The sequence below is a fragment of the Strongylocentrotus purpuratus genome, unplaced genomic scaffold (genome assembly GCF_000002235.5).
Source record: "Strongylocentrotus purpuratus isolate Spur 01 unplaced genomic scaffold, Spur_5.0 spur5_scaffold_15, whole genome shotgun sequence".
NCBI lineage: Eukaryota > Metazoa > Echinodermata > Echinoidea > Camarodonta > Strongylocentrotidae > Strongylocentrotus > Strongylocentrotus purpuratus.
Window position 1 is genome coordinate 34,811,152 of NW_022145600.1, and position 22,241 is coordinate 34,833,392.

At 37.9% G+C, this 22,241-nt stretch overlaps 1 protein-coding gene across 1 annotated transcript; it reads right to left on the minus strand.

The window, feature by feature from the left end:
- Nucleotides 1-502: 502 nt before the first annotated feature.
- LOC756394 (macrophage mannose receptor 1) lies at nt 503-21,837 on the minus strand. The gene is made up of 26 exons (XM_030986087.1): nt 21,736-21,837; nt 21,226-21,264; nt 20,158-20,352; nt 19,526-19,705; nt 18,923-19,096; nt 17,819-17,991; nt 17,356-17,513; nt 16,820-17,001; nt 16,468-16,515; nt 15,776-15,965; nt 14,924-15,042; nt 14,445-14,555; nt 13,923-14,051; nt 13,295-13,452; nt 12,726-12,846; nt 11,689-11,874; nt 11,003-11,245; nt 10,026-10,052; nt 8,442-8,552; nt 7,595-7,711; nt 7,075-7,245; nt 4,890-5,141; nt 4,403-4,579; nt 3,279-3,394; nt 2,043-2,235; nt 503-1,710 (listed from the first exon to the last, which is right to left on the minus strand). Exons 1-26 carry the CDS (start codon nt 21,746-21,748, stop codon nt 1,439-1,441), a joined length of 3,855 nt encoding a protein of 1,284 aa, XP_030841947.1. The 5' UTR covers nt 21,749-21,837; the 3' UTR covers nt 503-1,438.
- Nucleotides 21,838-22,241: the final 404 nt, after the last annotated feature.

Genomic DNA, 22,241 nt, shown 5'->3' on the forward strand with positions numbered 1-22,241 from the left:
TAAACATTACGTTTTCTCTTACACTATAATTTTCTCTTATTTCAGATCATTTTATATCTTTCCTCTCTTTTTCTATCTCTCTCTCTCTCGTTCTTTGTCTATCCACTCTCTTTTCACCTAATTACTACTTTCTATCACTGTTTTCTATTTAATCCCCTCCCTTTCATCATCATCATCATCATCATCATCATCAGCGTCATCTCTCTCTCTCTCTCTCTCTCTCTCTCTCTCTCTCTCTTCTTTCGGTCCCCTCTCGTCTTTTACAACATGTACACACTATTCATATTGTTTATTTCTCCCTTAATATCATGCAGCTGCAAATATGCTTTCATTCTCGTCCTTTTCATATTAAGTCTGTTTTTATTTTTGAAAAGTCGTCTAGTGATTTTACAATTGGAAGAAATTGCTATTTGCTAAGCACTCCTTTATAAATGCCATTCTACGTTCAATCCAAATGGTCAACCAGTCAAGAAGATAGGATAAGATAGTATTCATGTCAGAGTTACTATGATTGCATAGATATCTTTTATTCATTGTCTCGATATTTCTCACTTATTTATTTACAAATAATTTACTTTTCGAGGATAAATAACAAAAAATATTCTAGATTTTACAGATAACCCGTGTTATGTTACAACTTTCTCAATCACTGTGCACATTCGATCCCACTTGTTCAAAATGCTCTTAGATGTGCCTTCTCATTTCACTTTGGATGGTACAACATTGATTGAATGGCGATCAGAGCAGCGTTTCATGGAATAGTCATGATGACAAGTATTTCAATGGGATGTCGGTGAAACTTGTACTTGTGACGGTATGTCCCGATATGTACAGTATGTACAGGTGAGCAGTGAGGGTGTGCGCGGAATGAGGGTGATTGTTCAGCTTTGTGTATGAACGATGTCACCAGCTTCTTAGGAACATGAACCAAGGAGCCATCCAAACTCCCCTTATGCACCTCTCTGTTCACTCTCTAGCACTGTATGATATATTTTAGCTATACAGTAGGCTTGCGGTTGCACTATGCGAGAGAGAGGGAGGATTTATTAGCTAAGCTAATATAATAGTTTTGTGTTGTGGATACAAAAGCACTTTCCAACAAGGCAACTATTGGGCTACAAATGCATTGATCTTTATCTAGATTTTAAAATAAATAAAAGAAGCAAGGCCGCTTCTGTTTAGTTATAGAGGCAACACAAATATCTCTCCTTTCTAAAAAAATTAAAATCATGACTTTCGACGATAGGATAAATTCAATTTACAGCGAAACTTTAATTGCAAAAAAGTGAGAAAAAATTGTGTAAATTTAAATGAATCATTGGATTCGTACCCAGATTTGTCGTTTATCGCTCATTGCAGCACAAAACATGTTGTTTCATGCAATAAGAATTTATTAAATCCCAAGTGTCTCTTAATTTCTTTTCACTTCCATTTTTCCTTACAGTCCGTCTATTGATCCATACATGTAATCTCGATCAGCCACCAAGTCATCCTCATTGGTTGTATGTGATGCTCGGTTGAGAACGCAAAGCTTTCTTGGTGCGCGAGATAACTTGTGATAGTTGACGGAAATACAACCAGCATCCTTCAAACAGTGGTTGGTACATTCAGACAAGGTGTATGCCTCCAGCTCGTAGAGGGCGTGGTTTTTTAGACGGTAGTTCTTCTTCAGGATAAAGTTTGCTTTGCGGCTCTCAGAGTTACGCACAACTAAAAAAGAGAGAAATAAAATGGAACACAACGTATACATTATGAATAATTTATGAAAGAAATATTAAGAAATAACACCTAACTTTAATTCAAAGATGATTTTTTTTGGATGGTATTCAGTTAAAGTAGATAACGACTCGAGTGCTACACAATGCTTTTAATATGATTTCTTAGGACACATATATTCTTACATTTTATAACATAGTTTGTTTACATGGTAAGACACCATATTTGAAAATTCAACATTCATGACTGTGTCAAAATGTTGGACAGTACGCTTTAAGTTTAAATACGGCTTGAATCAAATCAATATAGACCCAAGATAAACTCACATGCCACCTCTGTAGTGCCATTGATGGGTGGATCAGTCTCTAGTCCGACTCCCTGCTCGGTATAAGCCTGGATGATGAATTCGAAGGTGGTGTCGGCTGCGATGCCCGTTAGGTGGTACGTGTAGGTACTCAGACCTGTGACGTCAATCGTGACGTTGTTCGTATTTTGCTTGTTTCTCGGCCAGTAGTGAATCTAGAATGTTCAATAGTTCGAGAAGTGGTTAAGACATAAACATGTTTTAGAGAGTGATATGATATTCCTGTCACACCGACCCCCGCCTATGAGACCAACCAACACCAGACAGGACACAGACCTGACAATAAATGACATCGTTCAGAATGGCAAGGTTATCGGGCAGTTTGGAGTCGGTATGGCAGTGTGACTAGGAAATGAAACTGATAAACAAAATTGATTAATTGAAGATTTATTAGTGGATGCTCCTTCTCTTAAATGGGTGTTGTTGTTGTAGATCACCATATTTTTAGAATCTTTGTTGAGTTCAGGAGCCGGCAGTCATGATTGGACAATAAGTCAATATTAGATAGCAACCCACCAACCACGACTCAATGTGATACCTCAAAATGGCAATAAGACTCCTGAGAACATTCCCTGTACAGCTTTTCCCTTCAGGACAACTGCATCTCAGGATAACCACCCCAACCAACTTACTGCGCTGGGAAGGAACATTGCACTCTAAGACGAATATAGCAGGACAGGCTACTTCGCCATGTTAATATTGAACAAGTGCCCCTCAACTGCCCCATATACAAATTAGCCCCTGGAGAAACTTTACCCAGAAAACTCCTCCATAAACGCAAGCACTCCCTATACGACAAATACCTCACCTCACAGAACAACTACTCCAGGACAATTATCCACGCACAACGGCGCGGAAAGATGATTCACATGGAATGACTGCCCCAGCCCCCGGACAACTTCCCCCGGACAACTATTCCGTAGTGGACAACTAATTACTAGAGAGCAAACGCCCCATAAAACAACTACACGAGGGAAACTCCCCCAGGAAAAGCTCAGGACAACCAAGGCGCGGATACAGGGGGTGAAGACAGCGAGCCCTGCCCCCCTGCCAAATAAAACACGAACATTTTCCTCTTTTTTGACCAAGGGGGGGGGGGGGTAGGGCAAAATAGCGGCCGGCACGATTTTCAAATTTCCGGGGGCAAAAAAAAGAAGGGAAAAAAAATAGTGCTCACTACGCTAAGGACGATACTTACGTAATATCCCGTGATATCCGAGTTTTGTTGAGCCTGTGGTAGAGCGCTCCAGGAGAGGAGTATAGCGGTGGGTCCTCTTACATCGAGGCTGAAGGATGGTGGATAGGATGTCGGGACTAGGGTAACGAGAACATTGATGCACACGTACATAAACTTTTAAAAAAAATAAGAAAGCTAGTGACATTTGCGAATATGACAGTGATATATTTCGTAATCTGGAAACTTTCTATAAATTAGGGTATAAAATTTGGCCTTAAAGGTAATGTAAAGTTTTGGGAATTTTTTTAAAATTGGATGTATAGTAATTGTTTTAAAAATTGATATATTTGGATGCCCCGTGGATGTATTATAAGCACTAGAAAAGTTAGTCCCTAAAACACTTCTGCTTTCGAGAAATTGAATAATCAAACATTTACCGGTGCTCCCGGTAAATTTCAAATATTTCAAATAGCGCCTTAGGCCATTCCATGGTAGCTGCGACCATGCAAATCTCAGAATATGCAGTTCTGATATATAATTTTCTAACGGGAATAGCAAAGTGGTCGATTGTAATCCAGAAACATCGTTTTAAAGCTAAAGTAATATCAGTCTTGAGAGGGCGCTATACAACATAAAGAGTTTATTATGTACAATGTCATCATTTTGGACTCGATTTCAACCGCGACAACGATCATTGTATATTGTAAAATCGAATTATGCTTATAATATGTTCATTTAAACCAAATTCATGATCCCATACCAAAACTTTGTATTACCTTTTACTTGATTTCTTGAAAGTCTCATGTTAGAAGTGTATTCAGAGTACAACATAACATAATTTACCTCATTATAGGTCAAGATGAAATTAAAGATAAAAAGAATCTTCTGTCCTACAGATTTTTTGCTGGACTGAACAACATTTAAATGTTCAGCATTATCAGCATAAAGATATTTAGCTGTGAAGCCGGGAAGGTTAGATGGCACGTGTGAAAACTTGAATGTTGACAATCTACAGAGAAGAATTCCCAGGTCTTGGGTATGTCAGAAAAAATAGAATGTTATAGCAATTTACAAAAACAAATAAATAAAAAAAAATATCTTGGAGAATAAAGCTCATCTACAGTAGAATAAAACCGATGGCTTACGAGTATCTTTTTCACAGATGTAGTACAAAGCTGTCGAGCAGTCTTCGTCGTTATAGCTCTGAGCTGCGGAGAACTCGACACAATGCTGCCCCGATGCTGCCCCGTCAGGCTTGCCGCTGTCCCACTGCGAACCATCTGATGGGTACTCAGAGATCTCAGTCTCCCATCGGTATGTTCCTACAGATGCAGAAGAGATAGAGAGAGAGAGAGAGAGAGAGAGAGAGAGAGAGAGAGAGAGAGAGAGAGGGAGAGAGAGAAGAAAGAGAGAGAGAGAGAGAGAGAGAGGGAGAGATAGAGAAAGAGAGAGGGGGAGAAAGAGAGATGAAGATATACACAGAGAGAGAGACAGACACAGAGAGAGAGCAAGATGGTCATATCAAGTTATTGTTCAGTTAGATGACATAGAATCTGAAGGAAACAGCATAAATTGATTTTTCCACAAATTATCTGATTGATGATGATACAAAATAGAAATGGTAATACTAACCATCTGACATGTATTTGAGTCCGATCCAAAATCCCCTGTTTGAATACCGATAGCGATAATGGTCGACCAAAAAATTGAATTCTCTCTCGGTTTCTATGGTTACCAAGTCTCCTCCTAGATCCTGACAGTAGTCCTGCGCATCAGACCAAGACTTGGTGTTAGTTCCAAAGAAGTAGCAGCTATGGTCATCCCAGGCCCAGTCGCTGCTATCACACAGCGGGTGAGTGGTTGGCTGGGCAATAACTCCTGCTCCTGTAGAGAAAAATTAGATTATAACAAATAGTTATTTGATAGTACGTCAAAAACAAACGGGGAATTTTTTATTTAATTTCAGATGACATTTACACACAAAAAAAAATATTTTAAAAAATCGTTGATTAATAAAAAAAAATTAATTTAGACATATAATATACGTTCGAAATGCAGCCTAAAGATAGTCATGTGCGCTTCACAGGGCATTCCTAAAATCAACTAAAACGAAGGTTGTTTTGAAAATACGCAAAATTGAGAATCTTAAATAGGGCAAAGATAAACCTAATGATGTCATGCTTTAAAGGTACTATGTCCCATTTGCAGGCCAAAAAAATGAAAAAGTTAAATTCCAACTGCATTTGAAAGATAATACTAATTTAGAACTTCCCTAAAAAAGGTGGGGCTTGGAAATGTCTTCAAGTGGGAAAATAACGACTATTAGTTGACAAATCGACTTTAGGGCTATAGAGCCCAAAAGTAATAGTCTTGATTTTCAGACAATTGTAACAAATGGTCATACGTTTTATGCTGCGAAAAGATTCAATCAGTTTAATCTTGGCCATCACAAGAAGTGGGTTATTGATGTAGACAAATGTTCATGTACCCTTTACAACTCTTTTCATGTATGTTATTACCAAAGGAGAAAAAAAGCCAGTCAGTCACTCAATAGTGTCTAACAGTGAAGTCTAGCAAGTAAACGGGTTTCCTTGCATAATTTGAATATGAGGACACTGCTAACGTATATATTTCACAGATAGGAAATACATTAAATATTCATAATTCCTGCAAAGTTCTACAGAATTTGAGGTTAGCTGCAAAAGGGACATAGTACCTTTAATGATAACACTTTAATGGGCTTTGCATTTGCTCGGCGACAATTTCTCTCAATGTGGTACTTTTCTACTTACTTACTTACAATCTTTTCCGTTTTATTTTCGGAGATTACCCAGATCGGTGAGAGAGAGAGAGAGAGAGAGAGAGTGGGTGTGTGTGTGTGCGTGTGTGTGTGTTCGTGCGCGTATGTGCGTGCGTACGCGTGGGTGCGTGTGTGGGTGTGTGTGTGTGTGTGTGTGAGTGTGTGTGAGTGGATGAAAGAGAGAAAAAGGACAGGGAGATGGGAAATGGAATGTGAACAAAATTAGGATACGACCCCTCAGCACCTCCCCCTTCATAAATTTGTCCTTGCTTACCTCGCATTTCATCCATTAGACTCCCGCCCCCCCCCCCCCCTCCCTTGATTGCGTCCCCTCGAAGTCTTGATCCACGCCACGCCTCTATTTAATTCGACTCGCTTCGATTATGAAGCAGGTACTGAAGTGTTGTCGTATACCAAATTATTTCTACACCAAACTCCTTACAATAAAATCCCACCGCTGCCACCAAACATGGCCCAGGACACTGTTTCATGAATCATTAACAAGTTACAATATTTTGTATAAGCTACTGAAATCATGGCATTTGATTGGCTGAGAGCAAATTTGTCATAGGAATTTATCATTTGTTATTGATATCAGATTAGTTTTATGGAACGGGCTCTGGTTCACACAACGTGTTATCAATAACAAGAGTGATAATTATATGGCAAGTGTGCTCACATCTAATACAATTAAATGGTTTCAGTAGCTTATTTTCAATCATTGCAACTTTTTATTTCATACAAATTATAATGAAACGGGGTGTAAATCAAGCATCAATGATAAATTATTTCTAAACCAATTAAAGAATGCCCTCGAAATTAGCTAAAATCTCATGTTAGATTAATATCTTTAAATAGAATCCACTTTCGACAAATCAGTTTGTGCTATTTCGGGTATTATCAACATTTCAGTCTTTCAGAACAATATCATATGTCAACATTTCTGTAGAAGCATACGTAACATTCTACTAATATATTAGTAAATTATCAAGTGCAATCCTAGTGTCCTTTATTTACCTATGGCCTCTTTGCAGAAGAAATGTTGTCCAGTCTGTACTGTTGAATCAATGTATTCATCCGACGAGAATACATACATGAGAACCCCGTTTTCACTGATTCCTCCATTTGGTTCTCCGCTTTTCCAGTTTGTGTAAACTGCGTCATTACCTTCCGCATCCTTCCACGTACCTGGCAACAATAAAGATAACGATAAAAGTAATGATTATAAAATAAATAAATAAATTATACGATTGCTATCGTAACATTATACAGATAATACTGACAGAAGAAAAGATATACTTCCTATGAGCGCTTTATAGTTTAATGTAAAAAATGTAACTTTTGAAGAATATCTCAAATCAAACAGCGAGTAATTGAAAGGGTGACAGAAAAAATGAAATGGAGACTAAAGAAAGTCTTTTACTCTACCACTCATTTATGTGTTAGCACATTTCTTTGAATGTTTGCTAAATCAAGCAATTTACGACTAGTACAGCTATGTCATTTAATTCAGTTTTTTTCGACGAAAAATACGTACCTTCTTCTTCGATGTCATTTAGTCCAATCCAGAATACAGTGACAGCCCTCTGTGCCCATCTAAATATTCTTTTTACATAGTCATACTCGTCTAAATCTGATGGGGTCACGAGATGACCTAGAAAATGAAACATGGCAAGAAATAAGAGCAATTTACTCTCTGGCTGTGTCTTTAAGATTTCCATATTAAGGAAATAAATGCGTTATTGGGACAAAACGTATAATTATTCAATTACATTATCTTTTAAAAAGTTATAACTAGATATTTAAACGAAATGAAATTCTTTTTAAAAGGTTTTTTTATTTTGCTCTTATGACAATTTTTTCTTCACGAAAGTTGGAAGATACTCAAATATTGGTGGTGAACTTAGTACGCTGGACATTTTTTTCTGGGTCACCCGAAGAGGGAGCTATTGTAGGAGAATGATCAGAGTATGGTGGTTATCGGTGAATACTCTTGAATATAAGAGAGGTCTTTGGCCCTGTTCAAAAAAACTTGTTATCTATAACAAGTTACAATAACTTTTTAAGCTACTTGAATCCTTGCATTTGATTGGCTGTGAACAAATTTGTTATAGATACTTGTTATTGAAAAAAATATTAATAAAAAACATGGCCCAGGATAGATCCTTAATGGGTGCTTAAATCCTTGGACAAATTGTATTAAATGGGTTCCTGGCGATGCTGTAGTAATAACACTTACAGGGCCCGAGGAAAAGCATTTTTTTTAAAACCGATATGGCTACCCTGGGTAAATAAGACCGAAGTGTTGCCATTATTGATATTAATTACGAGATACATTATTTGATATTAACTTTGAGAGAGTCACACTATTATACAGCACTCACCTCCTTGCTGTTGGCAATATATCTCTGCATTGAGCCAAGTATATAATCCATGGTAGGGTCTATAACAGTAAGAACCCCGCTGTAGCCATCCGTTTGAACAACTGTTTGACTCTACAAAGAAAAATATTACATTTCTTAAATTGCCAAGGAAACCATGGATAAAAGGGATAATTTGGATATATGCAAATTATGGTTAGACGATATTGGGCAGGTAGCCGCGTAGCCAGGGGGGAGGTGGGGGTGGTCGCCCCAAAAAACGCCGGCCCCCAAAAAGAGAGAGAGAGAGAGAAGAGAAAAAAAATGAAGAGGACGAAGGAAGAAAAGGAGCAAAAAGTCGAGAACGGTACAACGAATCGTCTTCTTTCTCTAATAATTTAATGAAATTCCTCTCTCCCTGCACCCACCCCCTCTCCCAGGGAGCGCGCTTTGCGTGATTACTACCGCCCCCCTATAATAAATTCCTAGCTACGCGCTTTGTGGGCAGGAAGGTCAGGTTGCTATTACACCTCTGTAAACTATTTAGTCTTCACAAAGATCAATTAGACGAACATATTAGACGGGAAAATGCACCTTGACATAATGACTTAGAAAAAGAAAGAAAGATGGAGAAGAAGAAGGAGAGGAAGAAGAAGAAGAAAAAAAAGAAGAAAAAGAAGAAGAAGAAGAAGAAGAAGAATAAGAAGAAGAAGAAGAAGAAGAAGAAGAAGAAGAAGAAGAAGAAGATGAAGAAGAAGAAGAATATGAGTCCAAAAAAAGTTTACACCTAGAAAATTGATAATTATTTAAAAAATCATCTATGAACAGTAAATTATTATACATATTATGAAAGAGCGTTTTATCCCAAATCATTTGGTACCATTTTTGTGTGGTATGTGTTCACACTTGGATGAACAGGAAGCATGGTTTGCGAGAGTGCAAAAGTCGACTTGCGCCAAAGTTGCTTATGTGATGTTTGAATAAAACAATTGGGATTTCGGTATTAATTTGGTCTTTGCAGATCCAACTAACATCCCTAAAAAAATTAATCATGCCACACATATAAAAATAACGAATATCAAATATTAACGAACATTTGTGCGCGTGTGTGTGGGTGTGTGTGACTTTGCCCTTTGCACAAAAAATATAAGATGCATTTCATTTGATACATTCAATTCATTCTCTCACTCCGTTGATCCCAACATAATACATACTGAAGATTCACTTTGGCGCAAGTCGATTTTTGCACTCTCGCAAACAATGCCTCCAGTCCATCCAAGCGTAAACACATACCACACAAAAATGGTACTTTTTTTTGACTCACACGGTATAGGCCTATATCTCAGCACTCCCGGTGAAAAAATCGTTCCCAGGGCCCTGCCATCCCCCGGAAAAATACCTCCTCGAACTTATGGGCTTTCGTATCAATGCAAAACGAAGGGTATTATCATCATATTCATTGTTGATATATCATATATTTTAGCCTATCATGTATGATTGTTGCAGGCACAATTACGACTATTATACCTTAAAAGATATTTATCAATGAGTTTTTTTTCTTCAATCATCTATAGAGAAAAATGATTTTGAACAGAATACGTTGCTTACCTAAATAAGGATCTACCATGGGGTCCACTGAAAAAGAAAAAGAAAAAGAATAGATAATTTTTGTCTTCTTCTTATAGTTCTTTAAATAAACCTGTAAAAAGACGTCGACTACACATTAACAAAAAAAAGTTATACTTTCCATCATATTGCAACAGAGTGAAAATACATAACATTATCAAAAAACATATAGCTCCGTTTAGTCTTATTTCACAACGCCCCCTATCGTCAGAGTCAGCAGCCATACATGTTAGCCTATGGAATTGTACCCAAAAAATCGTTAAAAATTCTTTTTTTGTTTTGTTTAAACGAAAAGCACATCCACCCCGACTTACGTTATCACTAGCTCTTTCATTGGAACCCTCATGTCTCATTGACTTTTGAAAGTTCACCCACCGTAATTTGATCAAAATAGGTTGCAAGCTCGTCATTGCCTATAATACACATGTGAAACAAGTCGAACTTTGGACTCAGTTTGCCAAGCGATTTTCAGATTATAGGTCAAGCACACGAAGCATAAGAAGCATGAATTATCATAGATCACTTCTGCTTGGTTCATTATGTTCATTTCATCCAACCTCCCACCGTAATTTTTCCATTTAGTAAAAGTAAACATTTTGCCGAGGTAAGACAATACAGCCTTTTAGTACGTAACGTATAGTGAAAGGGAATGGGCGATGATCCGTCCAGGAGGTAGGGGTCAGTGGTTTGTGCTGGCAATGTTCCAGCGAGCGAAAATTAGACAATCGGAGCAATATGGATGACATCCACTTTGACACATAGGAACAAAACAGATTCTTTCGCTTTGGTTTTACTTTTTTTTCTCATTAAGATCAACCGCGGATTTCTCATTCACAGGGTTTCAAGATCAACGGGGACCATTTAAAAAACAGAAAGCACCACACAGGGGGTCACTAGATGTGGGGCAAGTTTAATGGAGGTGCTACCCGTGCCCCCCCCCCCCCATATATTTGACTCACTTATTCGGACAAGGAGATGGTAGTCAGCCCCGCTGGTGGTGGTGACGGTTTGATCATTCTCTTCGCTCAAATAGCAACCGCCATCTGATGGATGAAAGTCGAAAGAGCGACACAAGAAGCTCGTAGCGGCCACACAGGCGGCGGCGCACTGGTTGACGGTGAGACCTGACTGATGGTCATTGTTATAACCCGATAGATGCCTCTCTCTGATTAACATGAAATCTGTACGGTCAGTGACGATGTCTGTATAAAGGAGTTAAATATAATTTGGAAGTGAAATGAATATTGATACTTATCTATTAAATCATTTTATAATTCAGCGTATGTTTGTTAAAAATATTAGGAAATGAATTATTACGAACATTTCGTAAGCCCTATACTTTTAGACATATTTGTATAAGTGCAATGGCTGTTCCTTTCATATTTAAGAAATATATTTTTAGTTAAATGCAAAATATATTCTCGCCCCCTGAAACATTTCCATTGGCATATTTGTTCATCTCTCATTAGACTAATCTATGAATATGGGTATATATATATATACATTCGTCAACAAAAGGGTTTTATATTTAAAAAACACGATTCACATTTACATTTAATTCTCTTAACAATTTTGGGGGTTAATTTTCCAATGATTGGTATGTCACTGCAATCCGTTTTTCTTAGTCATTCTGTAACAAACTTACAAGATTCATCTCCCTTGCAGTAAAGGGGTTCTAGTGTATAGTACCCTGACTCGCTGGCGTCTCCTGTATCACCAAACCTCATTTCAGTGACCGGTAAGGTAGTCTTATCGGTAAGATACCCCGAGTCCTCTCTCCAGTTATTGTCGTTGGTATTGCAGTTGCAGTGGTGACCGTTGGTACAGGTGCCTGAGGATTGAGACGATTAAAAGTCAATGCATAAATACATGGGGCCGGTGATGCATTTCTGTTTCCCTTTATCGTGATCAGGGCCCGGACTTCTACAGAGTTGCGATTGATCCTAATCAATCGCAAGTTTAAAGTCTCATATCTCTTATGTACATAGTTGCAGTGGCGGATCTAGGGTGGGGGCTTCGGGGCACGGGCTCCTACCCCCTAGCAAAAAAAAAAAAAAAAAAAAATAGATGGTAACCACAATTTAACCTTTTTGTTGTTGCTCAAGGGGGGGGGTGGAGTAAAAAATAGTGCTCACTGCTCCGGCCTCGCCGACAAAGTAAAATAACCCGAAAGGCCGGCCTCATATCACGTAACTTCTTTTCAGCTCGGCTTGAAGTTTGGGCGACCCCATTTTTGATCAGGTGATTAGATACATGTACGTCATTGTCCGGGAATTTTGATCGAAGAAAAAAAGGAAAAATCCATGGAAAACGGCAAGAAAACATATAGGCCTACAGCCGAGGAGGCTCGTGCACTAACACTAGGAGATCACGCGAAAGACAGTGACGACTCTTAATATTGTCAGAGTAGTGATTTTGAGGATGAAATTGATACGGAAGATGAGGTTGCAGCACCTGCGTAGGTAGATTTAGCGGTAGGCCTACCTATGCACGTCCAGCTCGGTACAAGCGGGACAGATCATTGTCAGTGTAAGTGTGCCGATGGAGCAATATTTAAGCCCAAATAGAGAAAGTATCTTTCATAGATTTTGACGTATTTTTGACATAGGTCAAATATGTGCATAACTTTTGAAATAATTCAGGGTATAACTCACGAAATATGAAAATAATTCAGGGACTCACCAGAGTTCCCGCAAGCGCACTGTCCGCTATCAGTCGTGGCACCGCCCCAGTAATTCTTCTGGTTGCCATCTCTGTCGTACCAGGCGGTATAGCCAGTCATATAGGAACCGTGACATTCGTACTATAATCCAAGAAAACAAAACAAACACATAGTAATGATCTGTATCATATCTCCGAAAAAGAAATCGATTTGGACACGTTGCGTTGAACACATTACAAAATATTGATGTATTTTGTTGCCATGTTATTACGTACATTTTTCCCCTTCATACTTTCTCGTAAGCTTTACCCGTTATAACAATAATGTGAAATATATTAAATAATTATCTTGAACTGGTTGTATTTCTAGCAATCTAAATGAAGAACAGAATTATAAAATTCCCGTACTTCTAATCATGAAAACAGGAGGGGAAAAGTTATGATTCAGGATTAAAAAAGAGAAAAGAGCGATTTGATTAATTCCACAGGGTGAAAGAGACACAAAAAGAAAGGCTCTAGCAAAGTTACTTTTAAATTGTTTAAAATTTGAACTATGAACTGAAATGTGCCGATTTAATTTATTATCTTACCTTGATGTATTGAGAACACGATGAACTGATATCTGCTGTCATGGCAACCTGAGCGATACTTCGATCTCCGTAACGGATTGATCGTGACCCACTTCGAGCGCTCTCATATCCAGTAATTAGTGATCGATATTCCTCCTGATGGGACATCATCGTAATGCCTGGAGAAAAAAAGTTTGATATTCACTTTAATGAGCCTTTGTCGAGTGGTTTGAAATTTGGCGGACTGAAGATTTGAAGGTCATATATTCGAGTACCTTCACTTTGGCTAGACACTATGAACATTTTCATTTGCAGAAATTCGTATTGTGGTACATAATCGTAATATCTAAAAAAAAAAAAAAGGAAAATGAAATTCATTTTCATGCACGGATGGTTTACCACTTGATTGACTGAAGATGCGAAGGTTATAGATTCAGGTTTTGGCATGGCATTTATTTATTTTCCTTTGGCAAGACCCTAAGAATAGCCTCATATCAAGAGATCAATAATCGTTATGAGTTACGATTATAAACCATAAAATTTCTTGTTTTCCTTAGTAGGGGGACCGCGGGCGTTCACCCTCCTTCATCCCGCCCACCCTCTCCCCACGGTACATAGAAGTATACCTGCCTAACACCCAATACTTTACCTGTGCTAGCATCCGTCGTCATATCGCAATATACTCGGAATGGTTCGACACCGGTGTTTCTACCATCAGGATCAATGGTATAGTATCCACTCGATGTGTAGCCTTTACGTTTCCAATCTGCACATGACACTGTAAGATAAGAAGGTGCATGTCAAAGCAAACCTCAGATTTTACTCTTCATTTCTAAAAACACGCAAGGATTTGGGAAATTGCCACGAACATTAAGATACCATCATTTAAATACCACGTAGGCATACGCGAAAATATATATTAATCAATTATGGCAAACATTATATCCTCACTTATTACACAAATAAACAACAAAAAAGAAACAAACAATCAAACAAAGAAACAAACAAACAAACGATAAAACAGACAATCAAACAAAGAAAAAAAACGATCAAACGAAATAGCCTTTTTGGTAAATGTGAGGGGATTTCGTCAAGGCCATATAATAGGTGTAATGGACAAAGAAAATGGTTTTGCCGGCGTCAAAAAAGAGTAGAAATTATAATTTCTCACCTTTATTGAGAGGATATTTACAGATGTAACCATATGAACTCCAACATTTAGCATCATTCCACGTTCCATCTGAACTCCAGCGTAGCGCGGCACAATTTTCAGTCCCACCAGCTGCGTGTAAACAAAAACGTAATGCAAACGAACCGTCAATGTCTTTTTAACTGGCTAATCCTAGTTACGATGATTCATTTCGTTGATGAAAAGAACATTTGCATTTTGTAATCTTTATGGGCAGGTGCGGGTGTGCATTTTTGTGCGCGTGCGTGCGTGTGTTTATATCTTGAATGTAAGCTAATATGCCATGTTCATCCAGCCAGTGATACAATGTATTTATTTTACTACACGGTACCACGGTTCTGAGTGTATATGTTTACATGCCTTCTTTGATCATGTTATTAAGACTGTTACTTTGAACAAATCTGATTCGTCTAATGGATAGGCAATGTAATTTCATCCTATCCCTCTCTCATCGTACTTACACGGTTCTCCAGAATACCAGTTGGTGTAGGACTCCACCGACCCATCGGACCAGGCCCACGTTCCCTCTTCGTCCACGTCTGTGAACCCTATCCAGTAAGTATTCGTCTCGAAGGTCCGTCTTAAGACGTTTAATCACACACAAAAGCAAAATTTAAATTCTATGCGTATTACGATTGAACATGACTTGTAGCGATGAAATGAGAAAAGAGGAACCAAGTTTGTCAATAACTTTGTCAAAATACCGTATTTCTATAAGAACAACAAAAACAAAACAAACAAAAAACACATATCTTAAATAGTGCTTAAAACTTTGAAACATTCCACCTTCTCGCATTTATTTCCAGCTGTTCCTTTTTAGCACCTTTTCAGCAGTCTCTAGACTATTCCCGAAAGTGAAACGTGGTTTATTTGCTAAAAATCAAAGAGCGCCAGAAGTTGGGATATACTTCTTTCCATATATTATTTCCAATATAATTTGTCCAGGCCGAGGCCTGGATGCGCTACTGGTTGATTAACCACCCTACACTAAAAGCATAGTAGCATAGTACTAGGAGCAACTCAAGTATAACTCAAGTATTACTCAAATTATGAAGTTCATAAATTACCTCAATTGAGAAATTATATTTTCATTTGTTATTGACCAGACCCAGTTTCGAAGGTGGTGGTAGGGGGGGGGGGGTGCATACAAAACAAATCCGCCCTAGCCTTCCCATATCACTTTGAAACTTAAATGCCATTATTCTAGTACAAACAAAAAAATTAAAAATGTCTCATTAATTGTCTGTTTTGGTCACCCCCCCCCCTCCCCTCCTTCGCATGCAGAATCCTGGATTCGCCCCTGACAGACCTACCTAGAGAGCTTGAGTAGGAAGTCATTCTCTTCCTGATCAGAGACGCTAACCAAGTCAGCTTCATCGTGAAGAGCTCGACATGCCGCCATGGATTCGCGAAATTTGGACGTCGATTCGACGAGTTTATAGCAACCGTTACGGTTCCGCGCCCAACCAGAGTCGCATATAGTCTGGTCATTATTCCCATCATCTAAACATAAAGAACATGGACATTGCAAAATTGTTTCCTCATTATACAATACATAAATGTATATCAAATTTTGTGTCTTTTATTTTATTACATAGCGCAAACCTAATTAAATACTTCATATTCTCGTCTACCTGTCGTATTCTCTCTCTCTCTCTCTCTCTCTCTCTCTATTTATCTCTCCCTCTCTCACTCTTTCCCTCTCTCTTCTCTCTCTCTCTCTCTCTCTCTCTCTCTCTCTCTCTCTCTCTCTCTCTCTCACTCTCTCTCTCTCTCCCACTTTCTCACTCTTTATCTGAGGGGAAGTAGAACATTCATAGTTTGAACAGTAACGTCTCGTTTTCTTGTTATTCGAAAATGTATTAATTTCCTATTTTGTTTCAACATTTTAAAATAAATGTATATACCTGTACATTACAACACTCAAGATACCTCTAGGCTAGCAGACGTCGTCTCCGCTCATATTTCACGAGTTTAAATATTATTAATATGTTGATGTACTCACCATAGTACTTGTGAAGAAACGCAACCGTGTCAGGGAAACCTCTACTTCCTGCATTGTTGGTAAGAAAATACTATTACTTTGATGTAGCAAAGTCGAAAGGAAAACATAATGGCAAAAGATCAGTAAGGCTGACTTACACATAATTAACCTTAGACTTACAAATTATATTCTATATCTAAAATTCCTAGGCATAGATTGGCTAAGGATTACTCACATGACGTAAAACGTTCCTTCATGAAAAGAAAATTTATATATTGTGACGTCATTTATTTATCGAGGAATCCGAATTGATATTGGCAAATAATTTACTCCTCTTCAAACTTTATTCACAATTAGAATTTTTTGTTCGTACCCGAGTCCCATGTCTGATATGTAGAGGCAGCACTGTAGATGAAGAAAGGTGTACCGTAGTATCCATCCCAACTACATCCATGGTTAGTACCGTAGTCAATGACCACGACCCAACCGGCATCGATAGAGCAACCTCCGTAGTTGCGATTGATGAAGAATCTGCGCTGTCCACTAGTGCCTGTACTGTGTTACAATAAACAATTATTCAATTAAAATCGAATGTCTTCATTTATAACAATTAGCATACATCATTATTGTTGTCGTCGTGGTCGTCGTCATCATCGTCATCATCACCATCATCATCATCATCCATCATCACAATTGTGTCATATTCAGTGGTGGTGTTACTAATTACGGGGGTGGGGCTATTTTTACATTTCAGCCAACTTGTCAGCTCACTTGATCTGACCACCATACCTTCAAATTTGGCCAGAAAAACTTCCCTCAAACACCATAAATTTGTCTGCGCCCCCTTTTAATGTAAGTTATATAATTTTGTTTTGAAAGTGACCTTGTAATGCGTTAATCGATTCTCACCCTGCCATTGATTCGTAGTTCTTGGTATCCGTGTAGATGTCAGTATAAGGTGCATAGCTTATGTAGTTTGTATGATACCAGGACGTGCGACTAGTTCCTGATGTGTCGAACGTCAAGCTCCGGACCTCAACACCGCTAGAATAGTAAGCGAACTTGATCTGTGGTAGAAACGAGAATGTTATGTCTTTTATTCATAGTCCATGCAAAATTGACAAAGCATAATGACAGTGACATTATTTACACATGCCACTGGGAATATATCATGCAGAAAAATAATACAAAGCAAACATAACTCTTTTTGAACAACTGCCCCCTCGTCCACAAATTAAGCAGCCCTACCTGAACCATACCCCACCCCTATTACCAGCCCGTCTCTGATGTAAACAGGGAACATAATTTAAATCAAGTGTAATTTTTAAAAAAATGACGTAAATATCTGCAATTGAAGACGAGAGATGTATACCTGTTCAAGCGAGCTGGTATCGTAGCTATTCGCTTCAGAACTCTTGTATGTTACCGATGTCGATGTGAGAATGTTAGCCGTGGTCGAGCCGTCGTTGTAAGTCGATGCTCCCGTATACAAGTCATAGACGTTAATGCTCGATCCTCGCGTCACCTTCATTACAAGCTGCCAATCTAGTTTTCACCGAGTGAGATAAAATACAATTAACAAAATAGGAATTATGAAGCGGAAGAGTACTTTGTGAAATTACAGGTAATGTTGAATGATCGGGCCGCCAATCTCGTGATATTCCAGGGGTGGATCTAGGGAGGGGGGGGGGGGGGTTCGGTGTTTTAAGCCCCCCCCCCCCCTTGGCAAAAAGCTAGATCCGCTCCTGTATTCCCATGAATAATATCAGGTGGTTTAGACCCGATTTCTGCATACCCAAGGTCCACTAGATCTCGTGTTTGACATTGTAAAATTTCGATTTCGTAGGCTTTCAGCGTAGTGTGCAGAAAGTCGATTAGACTGAGAAATTTCTTCTGAGGATGCTTTAGTATCAAGGGCATGATAATATTATGTGTCATTGACCTTTGAAGAAGTTGTCGGAAGGTGTACTAGGATGAAAGTATTTATCCTTGTAATCTTCAGTTTTGTGGGCTTCAATCCCACGGACGTTCAGAATAGTTGAGAGAAGGTCAGAAAAAACCTTAATACCTTAATATTTATCTCCAACCTTTAATGGCTTCGGTAAACCTGCATACTATTTTTCAGAAGATCCAATAGTCTAAGACTTAGATATTCGATCTAGTCAACATTTGGTTTCGTGGATATGTCGTCTGTTAAACCGTACATGTTTTCAGAAGGTCTACCAGGTCCAGAAATTCGATCTTGCTAAACTTTGATGTCGTATAGCATGTAGCTGTAGTATTGTGAATTTTTCCAGAAGTGACTCGGAGCACAAGACCCAAAATATCGGCTTCTGAAACTTTGATCAACTACGATGTCACCTACAAAACTTCTGTTTAGTTAAAACTCGAAACTCTCAGTAAATGTTAGCGTTTGTGTCATTAAAATCATAGTCAAATTCCAGCGAGGTACAAAATGGCACTATTATCAACTAACCATCAATGGGATCATTAGCATCAGTTCCACACTCTGAGGAACTGGAGTAGTAACACTCGTTGGGGTACAGTTGACCACAATGTGTTCCACCCGTCACACAGCACGCACAGTCCGTACGGGTCGAATCATAGGGACAGGTGCAACCGGTCTTCGTTGCAGTGTACTGTATCGGTGCTACCAAAAGGATTGAAAATCGCAAACGAATTTATATTCTATTTTTACTCTGATAATATACAATCATAAATGGTTATCCAGCTTTCATTTGTTCTATCTTCCCATGTGTTTGGTTCATTAAGATAATCAATGTTTATATCCAGTTATTCCTTTTATTATTTTGAATATACTAAAATGATCGAATGTAACAAGAAATTTTCCCTGAGAAGAATATTATGATTGCAATTTATCGTCTTTATCATGCCATTTATTTTCCATTAAAATAAGATGGGTATTTATGATTCTGTGTGTTAACACTGGGACATCATCTTAGTCACGTGGCTTGATGTTCGCTTACTGCCCCACTTGTTTAATTTAATTGTTTATAATATCTCCAATACCTGCATTACATGTAATGAAACGCATGCAGTGATGAACTAATATACTTACCCCTGCATACGCTGACCATACTGGTGGTACAGGGATAATCATCCCATGTTCCACTGGAGTACATCCCTCCACAGTTGGTCTCAAAGTTTCCATTCGGTTCTCCAGAGTTCCAGTTTGTATAACTCAATGAGCTTCTGTCCCACCAAGCCCACGTTCCATCACTATCAGTGTCAGTTATACCTGCATGGAAGAAACACACAATAGTCTTTTGAGGCTCTATAATATGAGTGGCTGCATGAGCCACAATTGCATTAGTGGCAGCGGTGGGATTGACTAATGTCATTATAGGTACACGAATATGTTAGATCATGATGGAGCAGCAACTATTTCACCCTAAAATGATGTTAAAGTCACTCTTAGCAAATACCATTAGAATGATTATGAATATGAGACCTTTCTGTTCAGTGGCTGGTTCTTTAGACATGTTTAGTTTTAGAACTATGGGTCTATCCCACTCCTGACATCAATTTATAGAGACCCTAAATGTTAGGGGAGAAAGCCCTCAGTCCCTTGAGAACTTGTACAAGTAACATTATTGTGATGATTCAGACGTCACATCAATTTTGTTAATGGGCCAGTTTCAATTAAATGAGCCATTCTTCAGTCCAAATTGTAAAAATATTAATGCTTACCGATGTGTGCCTTGGAATATCCACTCATGACCCCAGCCACGTGACCATTAACACCGCTATCTGCAATACTGGCCAGATGACCGCCTTGTGTCTCGCAGTAAGCCTGAGCACTTTCCCATGTCAGTGTATCGCTGTTGAGATAGTAGCAAGCCGTACTATACTGCTGCCAGTTCTTACGACATTGAGATGCCCCGTCTGAATAAAATATTAGATTTTTTAAATTTCCATTTTATTTATTCTATTCGACATATTGCAAATGAAATTGATCATGTCGATTATGATTGCTTTAGCAAAATCGAGTTTTTCATAATTTGGATTTCTTACACAGGTTCAAAAGAGTATTTTATCACGTTAGGGCAGATTAAAACCATTTACAAAGTATTTGATGATATATGATTGATTGATTGATTGATTGATTTTATTCGTCAAGTATAGTACATTGAATGCTTACATAAAGCAAAATGAAAACGAGAAGATACATTGACAGGATAACCCATGAAAGCCGGAAAAGGCTTATTTCCAACGGGGTCCTATAAAGTACGTGTACAGTACGGCATGAGAATAAAATATCACAACTAATAACTACTAAGAACAAAATGGTAATAGAATAACATGAGTCATGAAGTTACAACATGAGGAATTAGTCACCAAATGAAAAGAGAGGGTATTACCAACAATGATATGTTATTTCATTCGGTCATTTAGTTAACTTATCATATGATAGGCCTAATTCACTCCAGCAGAAATAAAGATAAAGGTTTTCATTCTAACCAGACTTTGTAAGATAATGAAATACATGTTTGCATGGTACCACACAGTATTAATGCCTTGCTAATGAGTGCATTTATAACAATAATCAAAACAATGATACATATCGTGACTATAATGTCCTCATTGTTTCCTCGAAATAGCGAAGGAGAATACTTAAGTCTTTACAGCATAAATGAGTGAGTCTGTATCCCATACCATTTACCAAATCAATAAGTGGTTAGTTTTCTGGTCCACAATATTTTGAAATGCAATAGACCGCAAAGGAATTTAAAGAATAACAAATTACAACAAACTTACCGACGACGATAGTTCCCAGAAGGAGTAACACTAATGCAGCTAAATTATTGGAAAAGCAACATCATATGATTAGTAAAAACTAGTAAGAACGTATATATTAAGAAAACAACTCAACGTTACACTCAAATGCAAACTTCTACAAATACTTAAATACGTAAAATAGTATACGAACTTAGATTACTCTCTTTTCTAATGATTCCGGTACTTACAGCTTTGTGTCAAATCGGGCTGAGAGTTTCATTTCCCATGTGAAATATGTCAGAGTGCTGGATGGAGCTCTGGTTATACTATAAACATTATTAGAATAATTGTAAAGATTTCAAAATATACATAGTATGGCCCCTTCTTGAAATTTTAGCTTCTGGTATTCAACAAAATATTCCAACCTCTTAGAGAAAGCATTTAATATATCATTCTTCGATAAAACCTAGGAATATAAATTATTTTGTTTAAGTACTTTTTAATTGCTTTATGTAATACAAAAAATGAAAATGGAATTACTATACTCACTCAAAGAAAGCATGGCGGATTAATATCCTCAGATCTTATTCAATTGAATAAAGTTTGACTTCAACATGACGGTGCGCCATCGAAGAATGGCGTCACAAGTTAAGGTGTACTTTTTGTAATTACTTAACAAAATGATAGTCTCTGATATCAGACACATGGCCTTGAACTATAATCTCAAGATGTCAAAATCAAATAAAGTTACACGTCTACCCCGTATATATATATTAAAAAATACAAATTTGAACACAATTATTGGTTCAATTGTTTTCATTACACATTTACAATGACACCATCTTTATTTGATTGAATTCTCTAACAAAAGTAATTTTCATTTTATTTCCAAGACTAGATCCAAATTCTCTCGGGCATTGATCTTATTCTTAGGATTAAGTTTAGAACATCACGTCAATTGTCAAATGTGATCGATTTTAAGTAGCTCAGGCTACAACCGGTGTCTCAATTGGTCCTTATTCCGTAACGCTTCGCTTCGCTATTTCTTGCCGACA

Bases quoted from the DNA above. Each gene is read 5' to 3' on its own strand.
- LOC756394 (XM_030986087.1), bottom strand. The intron at 20,353-21,225 runs GTAAGTTTGTTG...TATTTTATTCAG, and splicing joins TCTGGGAACTATCGTCGTCG to ACGGGGCATCTCAATGTCGT. The intron at 10,053-11,002 runs GTGAGTCAAATA...TTTCTTTTTCAG, and splicing joins CCATCTCCTTGTCCGAATAA to TGGACCCCATGGTAGATCCT.